The 14,146-nt window shown below is 36.7% G+C and overlaps 1 protein-coding gene across 1 annotated transcript in view; it reads right to left on the bottom strand.

Annotated features, from left to right (window-relative positions):
- The window catches only part of LOC104164410 (TBC1 domain family member 5-like), a gene marked incomplete at its 3' end in the record, with an annotated part of 61,208 nt that extends 50,191 nt beyond the window's left edge, over positions 1-11,017 (bottom strand). Inside the window, exons 1-4 of the mRNA XM_009703730.1 lie at positions 10,965-11,017; positions 9,649-9,808; positions 8,957-9,150; positions 5,204-5,346 (exon numbers count right to left, since the gene is read on the bottom strand). Of these exons, the coding sequence (XP_009702032.1) occupies positions 5,204-5,346; positions 8,957-9,150; positions 9,649-9,808; positions 10,965-11,017 (550 nt within the window). The remainder of the gene's footprint in view (positions 1-5,203; positions 5,347-8,956; positions 9,151-9,648; positions 9,809-10,964) is intronic.
- Between the last annotated feature and the right edge of the window lie 3,129 nt (positions 11,018-14,146).

The following is a 14,146-nucleotide window of genomic DNA, read 5'->3' as shown; positions in this document are numbered from 1 at the left end:
CGGGGTAGGGCACCCCTTTATCATCTTCATTTCCGTTGCTGATCCGACAGCTTGTAATTTCATACATCTGCTTTCATTTGTAAAGCACTCACTTATCCTACTCATTCTTTATCTGTTCTGCCTGTTCTTTTTCCTACCCTTTGTTTTTCTTGTTCATATTCAGGTACCTGTTTTTTCTTCTTGAAGTCACAAAGCTGGCATAATGAATACAATACAATGGTCTCCGTCAGAGTTCTTTCAGAGGAATATAATACGAGCACCACATAGTACATACCCAATGAAACTCTCATACGTAAATCAAATTTAAGATACTGTACTGCAGTTATGATCATGATGCCTTTTTACCAAAGCAAATAAAAATAGTGAAAATTGATAGTAAATTCTAAATACTTTTATAAACGCTAGGCAGTAAGACCAATGCATTTCTTGTTTGAATAGATCAGTATGTGTTTCATTCTGCAATGTAAAATGGATTAAAAATATCCTTTATTTTTCCTGGCAGAGTTTTTTGCTGTCTCACAGATACAGAGAAAAGTAAATACTAAAAAAGCTTATTTATTTTAATGGTGACAAAAAAAATTTTATTTTCAACCACAAGACATTTACTCTAATTAGTAATTTTAAAAAATGTATAATAGTGAAGCAATTGAATATAGGAAAAAAAATCAAACTGTTGGGCAATGACCTGTGTCCCCTCTGATCCCTAAAAGTTAAAATTTTAAAATGAAACCTTACCATCCAAAGAAAGTTAAAAAAACTCCAACACTCTAATGTGGAAGGCTGGCTAACTTTTATATTTATTTTATCTTTAGGGTTTTTGCCACATATTCAGCTGTCCCCTCCTCATGTAGAAATCTTTACAGAAGAGAACATTGTCACCAGTGCTGTATTTGCTGAGGTACCTTAGGTTAAAGAGATCACTTTGCTGAAACATCTCTCGGCATCCTTTGTCTCTGAGTGATTTGTATGCTGCCCATGAGCCGGCAACGTGCCCTGGCAGCCCAGAAAGCCAACCATACCCTGGGCTGCATCACAAGCAGCGTGGCCAGCAGGTCGAGGGAGGGGATTCTCCCCCTCTGCTCCGCTCTGGTGAGACCCCCCCCTGCAGTACTGCCTTCAGCTCTGGGGCCCCCAACAGAAGAAGGACATGGACCTGTTGGAGTGAGTTCAGAGGAGGCCAGGAAGATGGTCTGAGGGCTGGAGCGCTTCTCCTCTGAAGACAGGCTGAGAGAGTTGGGGTTGTTCAGCCTGGAGAAGAGAAGGCTCCGGGCAGACCTTAGAGCAGCCTTCCAGTACCTAAAGGGGCCTACATGAAAGCTGGGGAGGGACTTTTTACAAGGGCCTGTAGTGACAGGACAAGGGGCAATGGCTTTAAACTGGAACAAGGTGAATTTAGATTAGGTATTAGGAAGAAATTCTTCCCGGTGAGGGTGGTGAGGCAGTGGCACAGGTTGCCCAGAGAAGTTGTGGATGCCCCACCCCTGGAAGTGTTCAAGGCCAGGTCGGATGGGGCTTTGAGCAACCTGGTCTGGTGGAAGGTGTCCCTGCCTGGCAGGGGGGTTGGAACGAGATGATCTTTAAGGTCCCTTCTAACCCAAAGCTTTCTATCATTCTTGTCTCTTCAGGATAAAATGTATAGTATTATCCAACAGTGGCAGTTTTCTTAAAAATGATAGAGAAAATAGCAGTAAAACAAAAAAACTTCCCTTCTCTGAATATGCATATCAGAGTTAAAAGGATTTCTAAGACTCAACCGTAGGATAAAGTTTCTGGAAGGAGATTCTGTGCAATACAAATTTATCCAGTCTCAGCAGTAGCTGGATGGTGCTGAAGTTCAATGGTGAAATATCTTACACTGTGGCCAGCTGCCTTGTAATAAGCTTGGTGCTTCTGTACCTCTGCTTTCACTTCACTAATTAGCTTGGCAAGAGTCACATCTGGATCCAACTTTTATTGTGAACAACAAGTTTTCACTTCTCCAAAGAAGAATGCTACTGGTATTTCTATGGAAAGGAGTAGAGAAACTCCTCTACATAGAGAAAGCAATCTTACTGCCTTTTGATTAATATTTCTTATGAAGTGCTCAGAAGAACATCAAATTGCTTTCTCCCTTCTGCTTTAGATGAGACTGACTTTTCTCTGTTGGTCCAATAGCCATTCCCCGATGTAAGCAGCAATAATAGTGGTGGAAAACATGTAAACTAACTGTACCTGACCTCAACAAAGTCCTAATTTTCCGCCACATGTAATTTCTTAAGAGTTTAATGTTTGATGCCAGCAATACTGTACCCACATGACTTCCTAACCCAGGAAAAGTGGGACTATTTCCTCCTGCTCCTTTACACATGGCTATGTTCTCTTTAGTAGGCCCTAAACTGAGTTAAACATAGATATTACAAACATCTTGCACTATAATAAAAATAACAAATCAGCTCCTCTAATAAGAGCTTGTGGCTCCTTTATGTCCCTTAAAATATTTAGAGTGTTTTTAGACAAGAAAAAATATATCCTAACAATGGCCACAGCTAGTCTTCAAGTGGGAACGTGATAAAAATATACTTAATCTAACACTGATCAATCAAAATTAGCTCCTGATGCGGTAACGATGTTACTTTATTACGCAAAATATAGACCAGTCTTCCAGGTTTGTTCATTTTCGTCCTTCTTGAAGGGAAGAGAAGTATATAAAATAATATATTTTTGCACTGCACCTTCCCTTCCATTCTGATTTCATTAACAACTCCATATGCATCCATATTGCTAAAAAAGAAGTAACATATTTATGTTTCTGATTTGACAGATTTTTTTTTTTAAAAAAAGGTTGTTTTGCATGAATTTTTCCAAAGAAACCCAGAAAATAATTGGTACACAACTCTACACTCAGCTTGTGAGGATTATCACTCCATGGATAAACCTCTGCTTGGATACAGATGTAAAACTGAACAGAGCAGTTTACAGAATGGCTGTGTACATGATTACGTATCTGTAATCTCTAAAATGTATAAACAATAATCTAATAATTTAAGTGCTACCTTCTCCTTGAATCATATACTGTTTGAGTAACAGAGGATTTCAAAACTAAAAATAAAAATACTTTCCTAAAATCATGCCCTTGAGAACATCATAATGTTGGTATAAAAGAATCTGTATGATTTTTAAACTTTCAAATGCTTTCAGTACTGTATTATTACCATTGCTTATATTTGAGATTTTTATAACATAATAACCTAGGAGCTCTATTATTATTCCTATTGTTTCAAAGATTTTAAACTGAAAATTTCCAGATGGTTCATTTATAGATGATTAACATCACTGGATATTTTGAGATAGCATTTCCTTTCACCAAATAAAGATAAGCTTTTAGAAACTTATTTTATTTGAAAATGTTTTTAAAAATACTACAACAGAACTTTGAACTCCATTCAAAGCTCAAATATTATCAGTAATAAAAAAATCAGGAAAAATGGAAAACTTTTTTATTGCAGATATATAAGAAAAGCTTTCTTTTATCAAATCAAGAACTGTGGAAATCGCTATAGTTTGAGCTTGACTTGGAAAATATATTCAACTTTACAGTATTTGTGATGGGGTATTTTGTTTCACCATTCTACTATGCTTAGAGAGTTTAACTAACTAGGTCCAACTGTAGAACAAAAAGTTACTTATTACAGAAACAGTATACATATGAAGTATTAGCTGTCCTGATGAGATGATGTTGTATCTCATGTGGGCAAATGTACTCAACTTTAAAGCTATTTACTACTCTATTTACTAAGCCTGGGGATTTCAGAGAAAAGAGGGAGACTGATTTCATACAGATGCCTAGAATACATTTATAGTTCACATTTTTAGTTACCTTATACCAATACTTGTACATAAGCACCACAAAGCAAAAGAAAACAAATCCAGAAAAATCTTCCCTCCCCAAGAAGAGAGAGGGTGCTTACAAACACAGTTCTAAAGCTATTTTGAAAAGGAAACAATGACACAAAATAAAATACTGATCTTAAGAAACATTTTTACATTTATCTGCACTACATATCTGTATCAAAAATTTTCAGATTATTTCAGTTTACTGCACATTTAGATTGCAGAACATAATGACCTGGAATCAGATCATCCTGAAACAGCAGCATTAATTTTGAAACCTCTAAACTGAATTAAATATCCACCTCTTTGAGAGGAATGTAAGGTAGCCCTATATGCTGTGTGTTTATTAAAAAGTAATTAAAAAATCACATGAAGGCAGGCAGTGGAATGACAGTACACGTAAAGCACATGCACATTATATTTTCAAGATTGGGCTCTAAAATAGGAACCACAGATGTTGAAAACTTCCTATGTCCTGGAACACAAGATTGTGGCAAACATGTGACCTTTTCATAGCTTAAAGCTTACATATTATATATACTTAACTCTCAACAGCATGCTATGGAATTCATATATTTAATGACAGACATGCATCTTGCTGTAAAATGCATACTTTGTTGCAGCAAAGTTGTATACAGAATTTTTTGCAAAATATGATGGGACAGAAATAAACACCTCAATTAATCATTACGTATCTTCCTCCTCCCATTCACAATTATATAAGCTAACAACATTCTTGTGATTTCTTGTTTGTCCCAACTTAACGTACTTATTGGTCATCACTAACCCGTAAGAATTCACCTTTGCACATACTTCAGGAGTACCAAAATAAAATAAAATGAAATTTTAATTTTTTCAAGATGCCACTCTTGCATAGAATAAAAATATTTTGTAATTTCTCTGCATTTACATTTCCTTCAAGATATATCTTAAAAAATTATGAGTCATTGTCTTGTGCATTTTCACATTTCTCACAGCAGAACAGCATAAAAATATTTCCAGTTTCAAAGGGAGGCTTCACTCAATTCATCAGCTTGGGCAGAAGGTGGAGCTCTATACATACCTGTGTCACTTACTGCACATCAAATCTGCAACTCCATATAAAAACACGGAACTACTCAGAAAACAAACCTGCGTTTAACTCCAAGATACAATTTATTTCATAAATACAGCAAACCATGTCTGATAAGAAATGGCTCCTCTCCTAGCATTTGGAATGATTTTCAGCATGTTAAAAAAGTCACAATGAAATTTAGCATTTCTTAAGTCCTCCTTTTCTTTGAAAAATAGGTTTACATTCTTTTTAAAAGATCGTAAGATAGTTGATACTTACAGGCATCTCTAATATATAACAACATGGCTACAAAAATGTAGTCAACTAAATTCAGGGTGATACTGTCAGCAAACAGGGCATCCCAGACAACCAGAAGGTCCTGAAGTGGGAATTCACGTCCAAACAGGAGCCTTACCCATCGCCTGAAAAAAAAGGAAAAGATGTTGTTTGTATTTCTCCGTTTTGCGAAGTATGGTAAAGTCAGGATACATATCCCAGGGTCAACTACAATCCAAAACATTATACCAGAAAATTCTGGAAGGCGTGAAGATCTGTGATAACCACTTAACTAATTCTATTTGTGGAAATGTTACTGCATCTACATTAAAGAAGTGATACATTACAGACTGTTGAAGCTTAACTGACTAATATCATTATGTGGGTGAACCTCAAAGGACAAAACATATCAATCCCATACACCATATTTTTGAGTATTTAATGTGATAGTCATCTAAGACGAAAGGGAGAAAATGTTACGCAAGAATAGCCTGGAATAGCAAAAACAGGAGGGTGAAGCCAGTGGTTTATGAGAAGCCCTGAAAAGCCCAGTCAAGTGAAAGCCAGTCCAGAGGCAGATGCCAAGCAGCAGTTAAAATGGACCGGGTCACACTTACTTTCAAGAGGCTTCCTCCCTGTTATTGATAACAATGTTTGCAGCTCCACGCAAAATACAGTACAGATGCCATTTTGATTAAATCTAATTTAAATCTTTACCAGATTTAGTGATAATCTGCATGTAGACTATACTGTTAATTCCTGTTCATATCTGTGCTGTTTTCGAACCTAGCAAAATGTGAAAATCAGTCTTATTGAATGCAATATTTGCATGAGGCTGGAGGCTTGAGATGCAGTAGAAGAAAATTTTTTCTCAAGATTTATTATTTCCAGTTCTGGCCCTTACACTGACTTACTTGCTGACCTCAGGAAAGGCACTTTCCGTTCCTATTCCAGAACAAGCCCGTTAGCTTTGTACCTTTTTAGGTAGGATTATCTAAGGTCACATTTGAAAGAGCTAAAGAATAGCTAGTAGCTTAATCCTGAAATAGTTATTATGAAATGGACTTAAAAATAATGAATTACATTTTTAGCTGGGATATGCAAATTACTACGCATGTGGAATCTGTTTATTCAGTGGCAAGAAAAGATTGATTGCAAATTTCTGCTAAGCAAATTAAGTCATTCTTTAAAACTCACAAAAATTTCCAAAAAGGCAACTAGAAATTTCATCAAGATTAGTTTCACTTACAAGAATTCATGTTTAACCACTTTTGTTCCAGAACTCACTGATGAACACATCTGGTTTTTTTTCCTGATTCCAGTAATAAAAGTTCATTTCTAGACAAATTAATTCCAACATGTCAGTTGAGCACAAGCTTTTAAGAGAGCAACAATCTGTACAAAAAGACTCTCTCTTATAAAAGAAATTCAAAGGGACTGTTTTGTGAGTCAAGGTTTTGTTCACTAAACTTTTATTCCCCCTGCCACTGGAACCATATGTATAATCTGCAAAAACATCCATGTACAGATTTAGAGACCACTACACAGATTTTTTTCCATTGCCAGACATGTTCCCTTTTAAAAGCGAAAATACGCTATTCCAAAAGACTGCATCATCTCATCCTTATATCAAACATTTATGCTCTAAGGTCTTGTAACTTTTTATGTTAGCGTAGTAATTACAAAAGTCACAATATTAGCTATGACAAAACATGAACTCTGTGTATTTCCCTCTCTGATCAAACCTTTTTCCTACAAGGACTTATTTTCAGGCCTCAGAAAGAGAACTGTCAACACAAAAGCAAGGCTTAGCTAGTGCATTTAATACCACGTCTGTTCTAGCTAAGGGATTTTACCATATAGTGGCACATTACTCTGCAGTGCCTAGCCTACAGGAGACTATTACCCTACGGTGACACAAACATTACCCAAACTCAGTGTGAAGCCTATTACTTGCATTAACAAGCCTTCCCACCTGTAAAACCACAACTTTCAAGTTACGCAAACTGTTAGGCGAGAAATTTCAGCTAAGCTTGAAGCATTTGAGCTGACTTTGCGTGCTACTACCCAAATCTCATTCAGAAGCCTTGCTAAAAGTCTAATACACTTCAAGGGAAAAAATACACCATGGTGTAATGGGATTTGTTATTAGTCTTTTATTAGAAATCTCTTTTGCTTCTTTACTACTTCATTATGCAGTGTTAATCATTTGTAGATGCAGGTTTATTCTGCTCAAGCAGAAGTCATTCCTTTTTTTCTCCTGCTTTTATATTTTCTCACGGGAAAATTAAATCTCAGTCCCCAGAGGTATCATGTTTCACAGATGTAGACTGCTGAAGAACAACTGGACTTCCTTTTGCAACCATAATATTACTGTTAATTATTTAACCTTCCTGTCTTAAAGGGAGTAAGCAATTCATACTGTTGTAAATGCATATATACTCACTGCTCTCTTATTTTCTTCGGCAGCATTTAGCTCATAGCATCTATAAAACAAGGACCCTATTGCCTATGAACCATGCTGCCATATGGCAGGACTTCACTCAGCTTTTATGTTCATAAAAAAGGACCTCAATTCCTTAAAGTAAGCGTCCTCACTGAAAAGCTGTCTTTCAAACTAATATGTTTTTATTGCTTTTACAAATATTGGCAGAGAATTTAAGACACACTTAATAATCGCATTGGACACGATAAACCCTTTTTTTTTCTTTTGAGATGGCTGGCTGTGGTTTAATTATTGTTCTGTCCTGTTAATCTCGGCTTACATCTGTTACACCTGCAGACTGTGAGGCTCACAATAGTATACCTTTTATCACATGCAGTAATACAATAATTCATAGTTTACCAGGCACACTTAGCAATTAAAATCTACAAAAAAAACCCCAGATTCTTTAAAGCCATAATACACCAAGATACTACTACCTACATTGAAGAATATGTAACTGTATCTTCCACTTATGATTCCTATATAATTAAACCAATATTCTCAAGAGATCAGTAATTACTAGCAATAGATAATGATTCATTAATGACCTTAGAATATAGGGAAAGCAGGAGAAAACTATGCCATTAAATAAGGCAATGATCCAGCCTTACCAGTTTTAACTAAAACCACAACCATTTTGACTGAGATTTACAGGACAATTACCCAAGCATCAATAAAACTAACTTATGTTATGTGTTAGATATATTTAGCTGATTATCTTCTCTGTCTTCTTGGAAAGCACAGAATTCTTTTAAAAATACAAAATAAGCCTAAGAAATGGTTACAGATGAGGCGAAACAAACACTTTACGAGTGTTTATGAGGACAAAACAACACAATGAAATCAGAAAGAATTAGAAAACCATAATGTCAGGAAAGGGAAAGCGTGACTCTGAAGCTACTTCTAAATGACTAAATCTAGGACCTACAACTTGTCAACAAGTTGCCTAAAAATTCTACTGTAAGAGTCTGGTTTCAGCCATTTATACTTTTGGAGCAGATTTCCACTCCAAGCATCTGCTCAAGGCTTGATTTTTTTAATTTATTGATACTATCCATTAGAACAAGGTTAAAAAAATTCTGCTCATGCTTATTTTTTCCCCAAGTATTTCATTAAGAAGGTCTAGAACGAAAACAACAAGGTCTCTGGTATTTCCTTTTTGTTGTGTATATTAAAAAAAAAAAGCCCACATTTGATAATTCCTTGGGCGAGCTAAACACAGCAGAGCGCAGATTTCCACAGAGTACATTCTTTTTCTTCCTAAATCTTACAACCAACCCAATGGTGCATCTGCCATCCTGTCCTTCACCCCAGCTGCACCCTCCTTCCTGCATGGGAAACGGCAAAGGTGCGTATCGTCCACCTGCAATGCAATGTGCTGCCTAGTGCCACTTAGCCGAAGTGACGGCGGAGGATGCTGTTCATCTAGTTTCCAATGTTTGCAAGATTCTCTAGTGGGAGTCTTCTAGAGAAAGGGAAAATTTTGCAGGATGTAATTTCATTTTCAGTGCAAGTTTTGCTGCTTTCTTAAAAATAAGAAAATTATTTAAATGGACTGTAACTATTGAAAAGAACACCATCTTATCAAAACTAAGCACTCGGAAGCTGAGAAATGCCAAAATTAACATCAGTTGTTTACTGACTGAGAAAATGATATGTAAGCTCTGTCTCTTTAAACTCTGTCATGAATTATGTTCAAGCAAACATTTGTAGCCAGTGCAATTTACTATGTAAAGTCATGGTCAATAATTTAGGAGAAAGGCTAGACAGACTTCAGCTGTGATCTGCTTGTTCAAAAATAAGATACGGAAAAAGGATGAGGAACGACATTTGTATAACACTTTCAAAAGAACTTAAAGCTACACAGAAGATAAAAAATTAAATAGTTCAATGCCAGCCAGTAAGCACTACTCTGGGCATACGTGATGCCTGCACGCCGATTTCAGATGTCTATGTTTCTGACCTCCGGACACTGGGTGGGCTGCAGTTGAAGGCGGCTGCCCATCTCCGTGGCCGTCCTTCTGTAGAGAGATCCAGCAGCAGGCAGGGCTAACACGGGGGCTACTGCTTCCCCAGCAGTGCTTGTCAACACTCGCTTGGATGAGCAAGAAGAGCAAAGCCAGCTGTAAATGCACAGCAAAAGCACCCTCAGAAGAAGACATCTGACACCAGAAACTCCCGGATTTGGTAGTTGCCAGAGGCAGTCAGAGAGGAGATAGGCAAGTTCCATCAGAGGATGTGTAAGGTAGTTTACTTTCTTCTAATGACACGAAGGAGACCAATTAAGACAAGCTTTAGCAACATTTCAGCTTAGACCTGCTACATAGTCCATTTTTCCAGTGTTCTGACTCCTTTCTTAATAAATCTTGTTTTTATTAAGACTCCCGTGGCTTTATACAGTTCAGGGATTTTGTACGGAATGTCCTAAAGAGATTAATAAAACCTTCAAACGATACAAGAGTGAAGGAAACATGCCCAAAGTATAATCACAACTTACTCTTTCAGCTACTTTTCTACAAGGGTCTTGTGGAAGGGCAGTACTGCTCATGGTGCATGAAAAGCTCTGAATGATCACAGATGAGAAGAAAGGCAAAAATGCTGGAGTGCAACAATTTTTTCTAAAATAAACAAAATCTTATTAAAATCCAGTATTTTGTCAGGAAAGAACAAAGCATGTGAAATCCCAATAAAGCCAAAGAACTGGTGTAAGAACTTCTGCGGGAAGTTCACCAGACTTTCAGGGATTTACAGAAACTTCTGATGTGTTCAATCTAAACAGTGAGAATTTTACACACAGCACACCCTCATATGCACACCACCCATAAAGGATGTACAGTGAGATATTGTTACAGCATATGTTCCATTTTTTGCCTTAATCTACTTAACTTGTGAAGGGAATGAAAACAGCCATCTTGCTAGAAGATGTGTTTACTTCAACCATAAATTCAAATGTTAATTCTGGATTTATTAGATAAAATTATGTGGCCTTTGTCATTTGAGAAGGCAGACAAGATGATCAGATTTTCCATAGGTTGTAAAACATTTAAATATCATAGATTTTTACCACATTGTCTCCAGCAGTGTATGCTGATTGTACAAAAGTATGTGTGATAAGGAGGGAAAAAGTGTGTGCCAGCATCTAACAAATAATTCAGCTTCTCCTTAGACTTACAGATAATAGAAAGTATATTAAAAAGATTCTTCTTTTGTGTGTGCCTCATCTGTTTAAGTAATTTCAGGTTTGTACGTGGACTACTATTCTGCCAGAGAACAACATACACGCTTTGGTGTGACGGTGATTTAGCTGGGATTGTCCTGTCCTGCATTCCCATGTCGGGTGTTTGTTTCACCCAGCTTCTCCTGTACTGGCTGCCGCAAGATTTGGTGGAACCTTGCACCAAATGCACGAATCATGGTTCTACTGCTGGGTGGATACAAGGTAGAGTGTTGTGGGTTTTTTTCTGGTTCAAATTCTGTTTGGTTTGTGGTCATATCTTCATCTTTTAAGTTTTACACAGTTATATTAAAAAACCCCTCAACTTTATGATAAGATCCACAGGCTTTCTGTTCCACAACTTAGACACTGGGGCCTCATGCAAAGACAAAAATTATGGTGTCTGAAAGCAATTCAAATAAAAATGAAACTACACATTTACATTATGGATTGTATGGGTTTCAAACGCTACCACAGGTTTTCCTGTCAGAAAAAAAGTATTTAAAATTAAATAATAATGATAATAAACACTCATGTATTAATATAAATCTACTCAAATTTAGGCTAAGCAATGAACAAGAATACTGTACATAGTTTACTTTGTTGCCTTCTTTCCGCTGGGGAAAAAGGTTTTTATTTGTCCTATTGAAACTTCCTGCTGCTCTTCATATCCTGAAAATTTTTTATAGTAATTACCTTATCAAACACAGACTAGCATATCTCTTTAAAATATATACCTTTAATTTTATTTTTACAAATAAATGACATGAGCATCTAATTGCTATGTGGATTATATCCTTTTCCATTTGGTTTCTTTAAGATTACTGGCAAAGATTACTCAGTTTTGCATTTAAGAAAAATTCTTTCCATTTTTGGAAGACTAAGCATTTCCTTACTAAAAAAGGTTTTTCTTTCTAAAAAATGAATTCCTAATAATTATCTCCCCTTTCTGAGTGTAATTTACCCTTCTTTACAAAAGCACTTACCACCGTCTTAAGCTGGACCAATTGTAACACTCACTTGCAGGAATGTGCTTAATGAAAAAGGTGCCATTGCATCTCATAGCAGTAGTGTTCAATATTTTTAGAAATGTTCTACAATACAACTATTGACTCTATTAGCCTGCTTTGGGTAAGTTTCTGTTCCAGTTCTTAACTAACTTTAGGCATCTGTTTTGGCATTGGTGCTGCCCTTGGCTTCAGAATTTCCGTGGCTGCCACTGTCACCTACTGAGTCACCGCTTGGGTGGCTTGGATATGTTCACCAGAAGTGGAGGTGCCCCTGCTAGAGGCAAGATCATTTTCCTTCATGTTCTTGCTATGGTTTTGGTCCCCGATGTAGTTCTAGCTTGTTGTATTGTTTTAAGTGTTGATAGTTGTACTTTCAATTTCTTCTGAATTAGTTCTGGAAGTTGTTTCATGTGAGTTTATCAGAATCCACTTAATGCTGACAAGAGTCATGTATTTTGCTCCTTCATGCAGCTGTTCCAAAGTGTAGATTTCCCCTGTCACTTCACCCTGCTATAGCATAAACACCAATGATAATGAACTTTCTTTTAAAAAAACTTTTACAAAGAAGACTGTAAGGTAACCATACTCACTAAAACCTACCCTGATTTTAAAACTCTATTTAACATTTCTACTCTACTCTATAACCGGGGTACCTGGTTAGACAGGACATGGAAAAGCCTGAAGTACCGAATGCCTTCTTTGCCTCAGTCTTTACCAGCAAGACAGAGGAAAAGGTTGGAGCAAGGAAGATGAACTCTTGCTGGAAGAGGATGAGGTCATAGAATACTTAAGCAAACTGGACACATATAAATCCATGGGCCCTGAATGGGATGCATCCATGAATGTTGAGGGAGCTGGCGGATGTCATTGCAAAGCCACTCTCAATAGTATTTCATCAATCATGGCGACTGGGAGAATGTCCAAAGATTGATGGAAAGCAAATATCATTTCTATCTTCAAGAAGGTTAAGAAGGAGGACCCAGGGAACTACAGACCCGTCAGCCTCACCTTGTTCCCTGGGAAGATGACGGAGCAGCTAATCCTGGAAACCAGTTCCAGGCACATGAAGGACAAGAAAATCATCAGGAGCGGTCAGGATGGTTTCACCAGGGGGAAGACAAATGATACACGAATTCATACCAGCAAAAAGGCATGTAAAATATACACCAAAAGATGACCAAGAGCCATTATCGCCTTCCACAATAACCTCATAAACAAAATTAAAAACTCTGCAATGACAAGCAGACCGTTGGAGAAACTTGCCTAAAGATGTGGTGGTTTTCCATACTTGAATCTTTAAATTCTGATCAGATGTTATTACAAAATTCTGGAGCGACGTCATGTAAGGTTGGATCTGATTCAGAGATTCTTTATTAAAGTCCTATAAAAGCAGGAGTTCAGAGTAATTAAACTTATAAACCTGTACAATCTTGGGTTACTGTTCTGATTTTGCAATTTATTTGATTGATCTTCGTAATGTAAAACTCCAGCAATATGACTGGCTGAAACAAGCTCTTAACGTGGATGTAATTGGTTCACCTTTTCTTTACCTAATGGGTCAATTTGCTTTTGACTTTTTTCTCTGAGAGATTTCTAGTTTCTCTGCATATTCAAATGTTTTTTAAAGTAGTAGTTTTATTTGCAAGCTTTGCCAATGGTCCTCACTTCAAATTTGCAACAGTCCATTTCTGGAAAAGCTTGAATCTAAATTTATTTGTAACAGTAACTATGGACTAACACATTGTAAGTCACAATGACTGTTTTCTTTATCAGTGCTGATTTCCATCAGTTTTAGCTTGCTGAACTGGTTTGGTAAGATTACAGACACTTTCATTTTCTACTTCATCTCTCTAACATTTACAGTGGTTATTTTAGTTTTTTAGATACTACAAGACTGTAAGCTTGCAGAATACGAAACAGTAAAAACCCACCCTCTCTCATTAGTCTGTTCAACTGATTTGAAAATGGATTAGTATCAGAGAGAAGTCTGCAACAGGTTTTTCCATAACACTAAAAACTTCAAAAACAGACTTAGGAACTTCAATGCGTTTAGAAGAGAAAACAGAGGTAAGTTTCCCATTTTTTCAGTAAGAAAGATGGGAGAAACTGGACCTTTAGGTGGAAATTTATATTGTGGATGTAACTCTTAAGTGATCACAGACTTGCACTGAAGGTAACATTTAATTTAAAGAAATTCTCTGCACCAGGAGAAAAGTACACTGTTCAGTTTCTTTTCC

Source organism: Cariama cristata, unplaced genomic scaffold, assembly GCF_000690535.1.
Source record: "Cariama cristata isolate BGI_N322 unplaced genomic scaffold, ASM69053v1 scaffold42407, whole genome shotgun sequence".
NCBI lineage: Eukaryota > Metazoa > Chordata > Aves > Cariamiformes > Cariamidae > Cariama > Cariama cristata.
The sequence above is the reverse complement of the archived record's forward strand: the minus strand, read 5'-3'. Positions and strand labels throughout refer to the sequence as shown.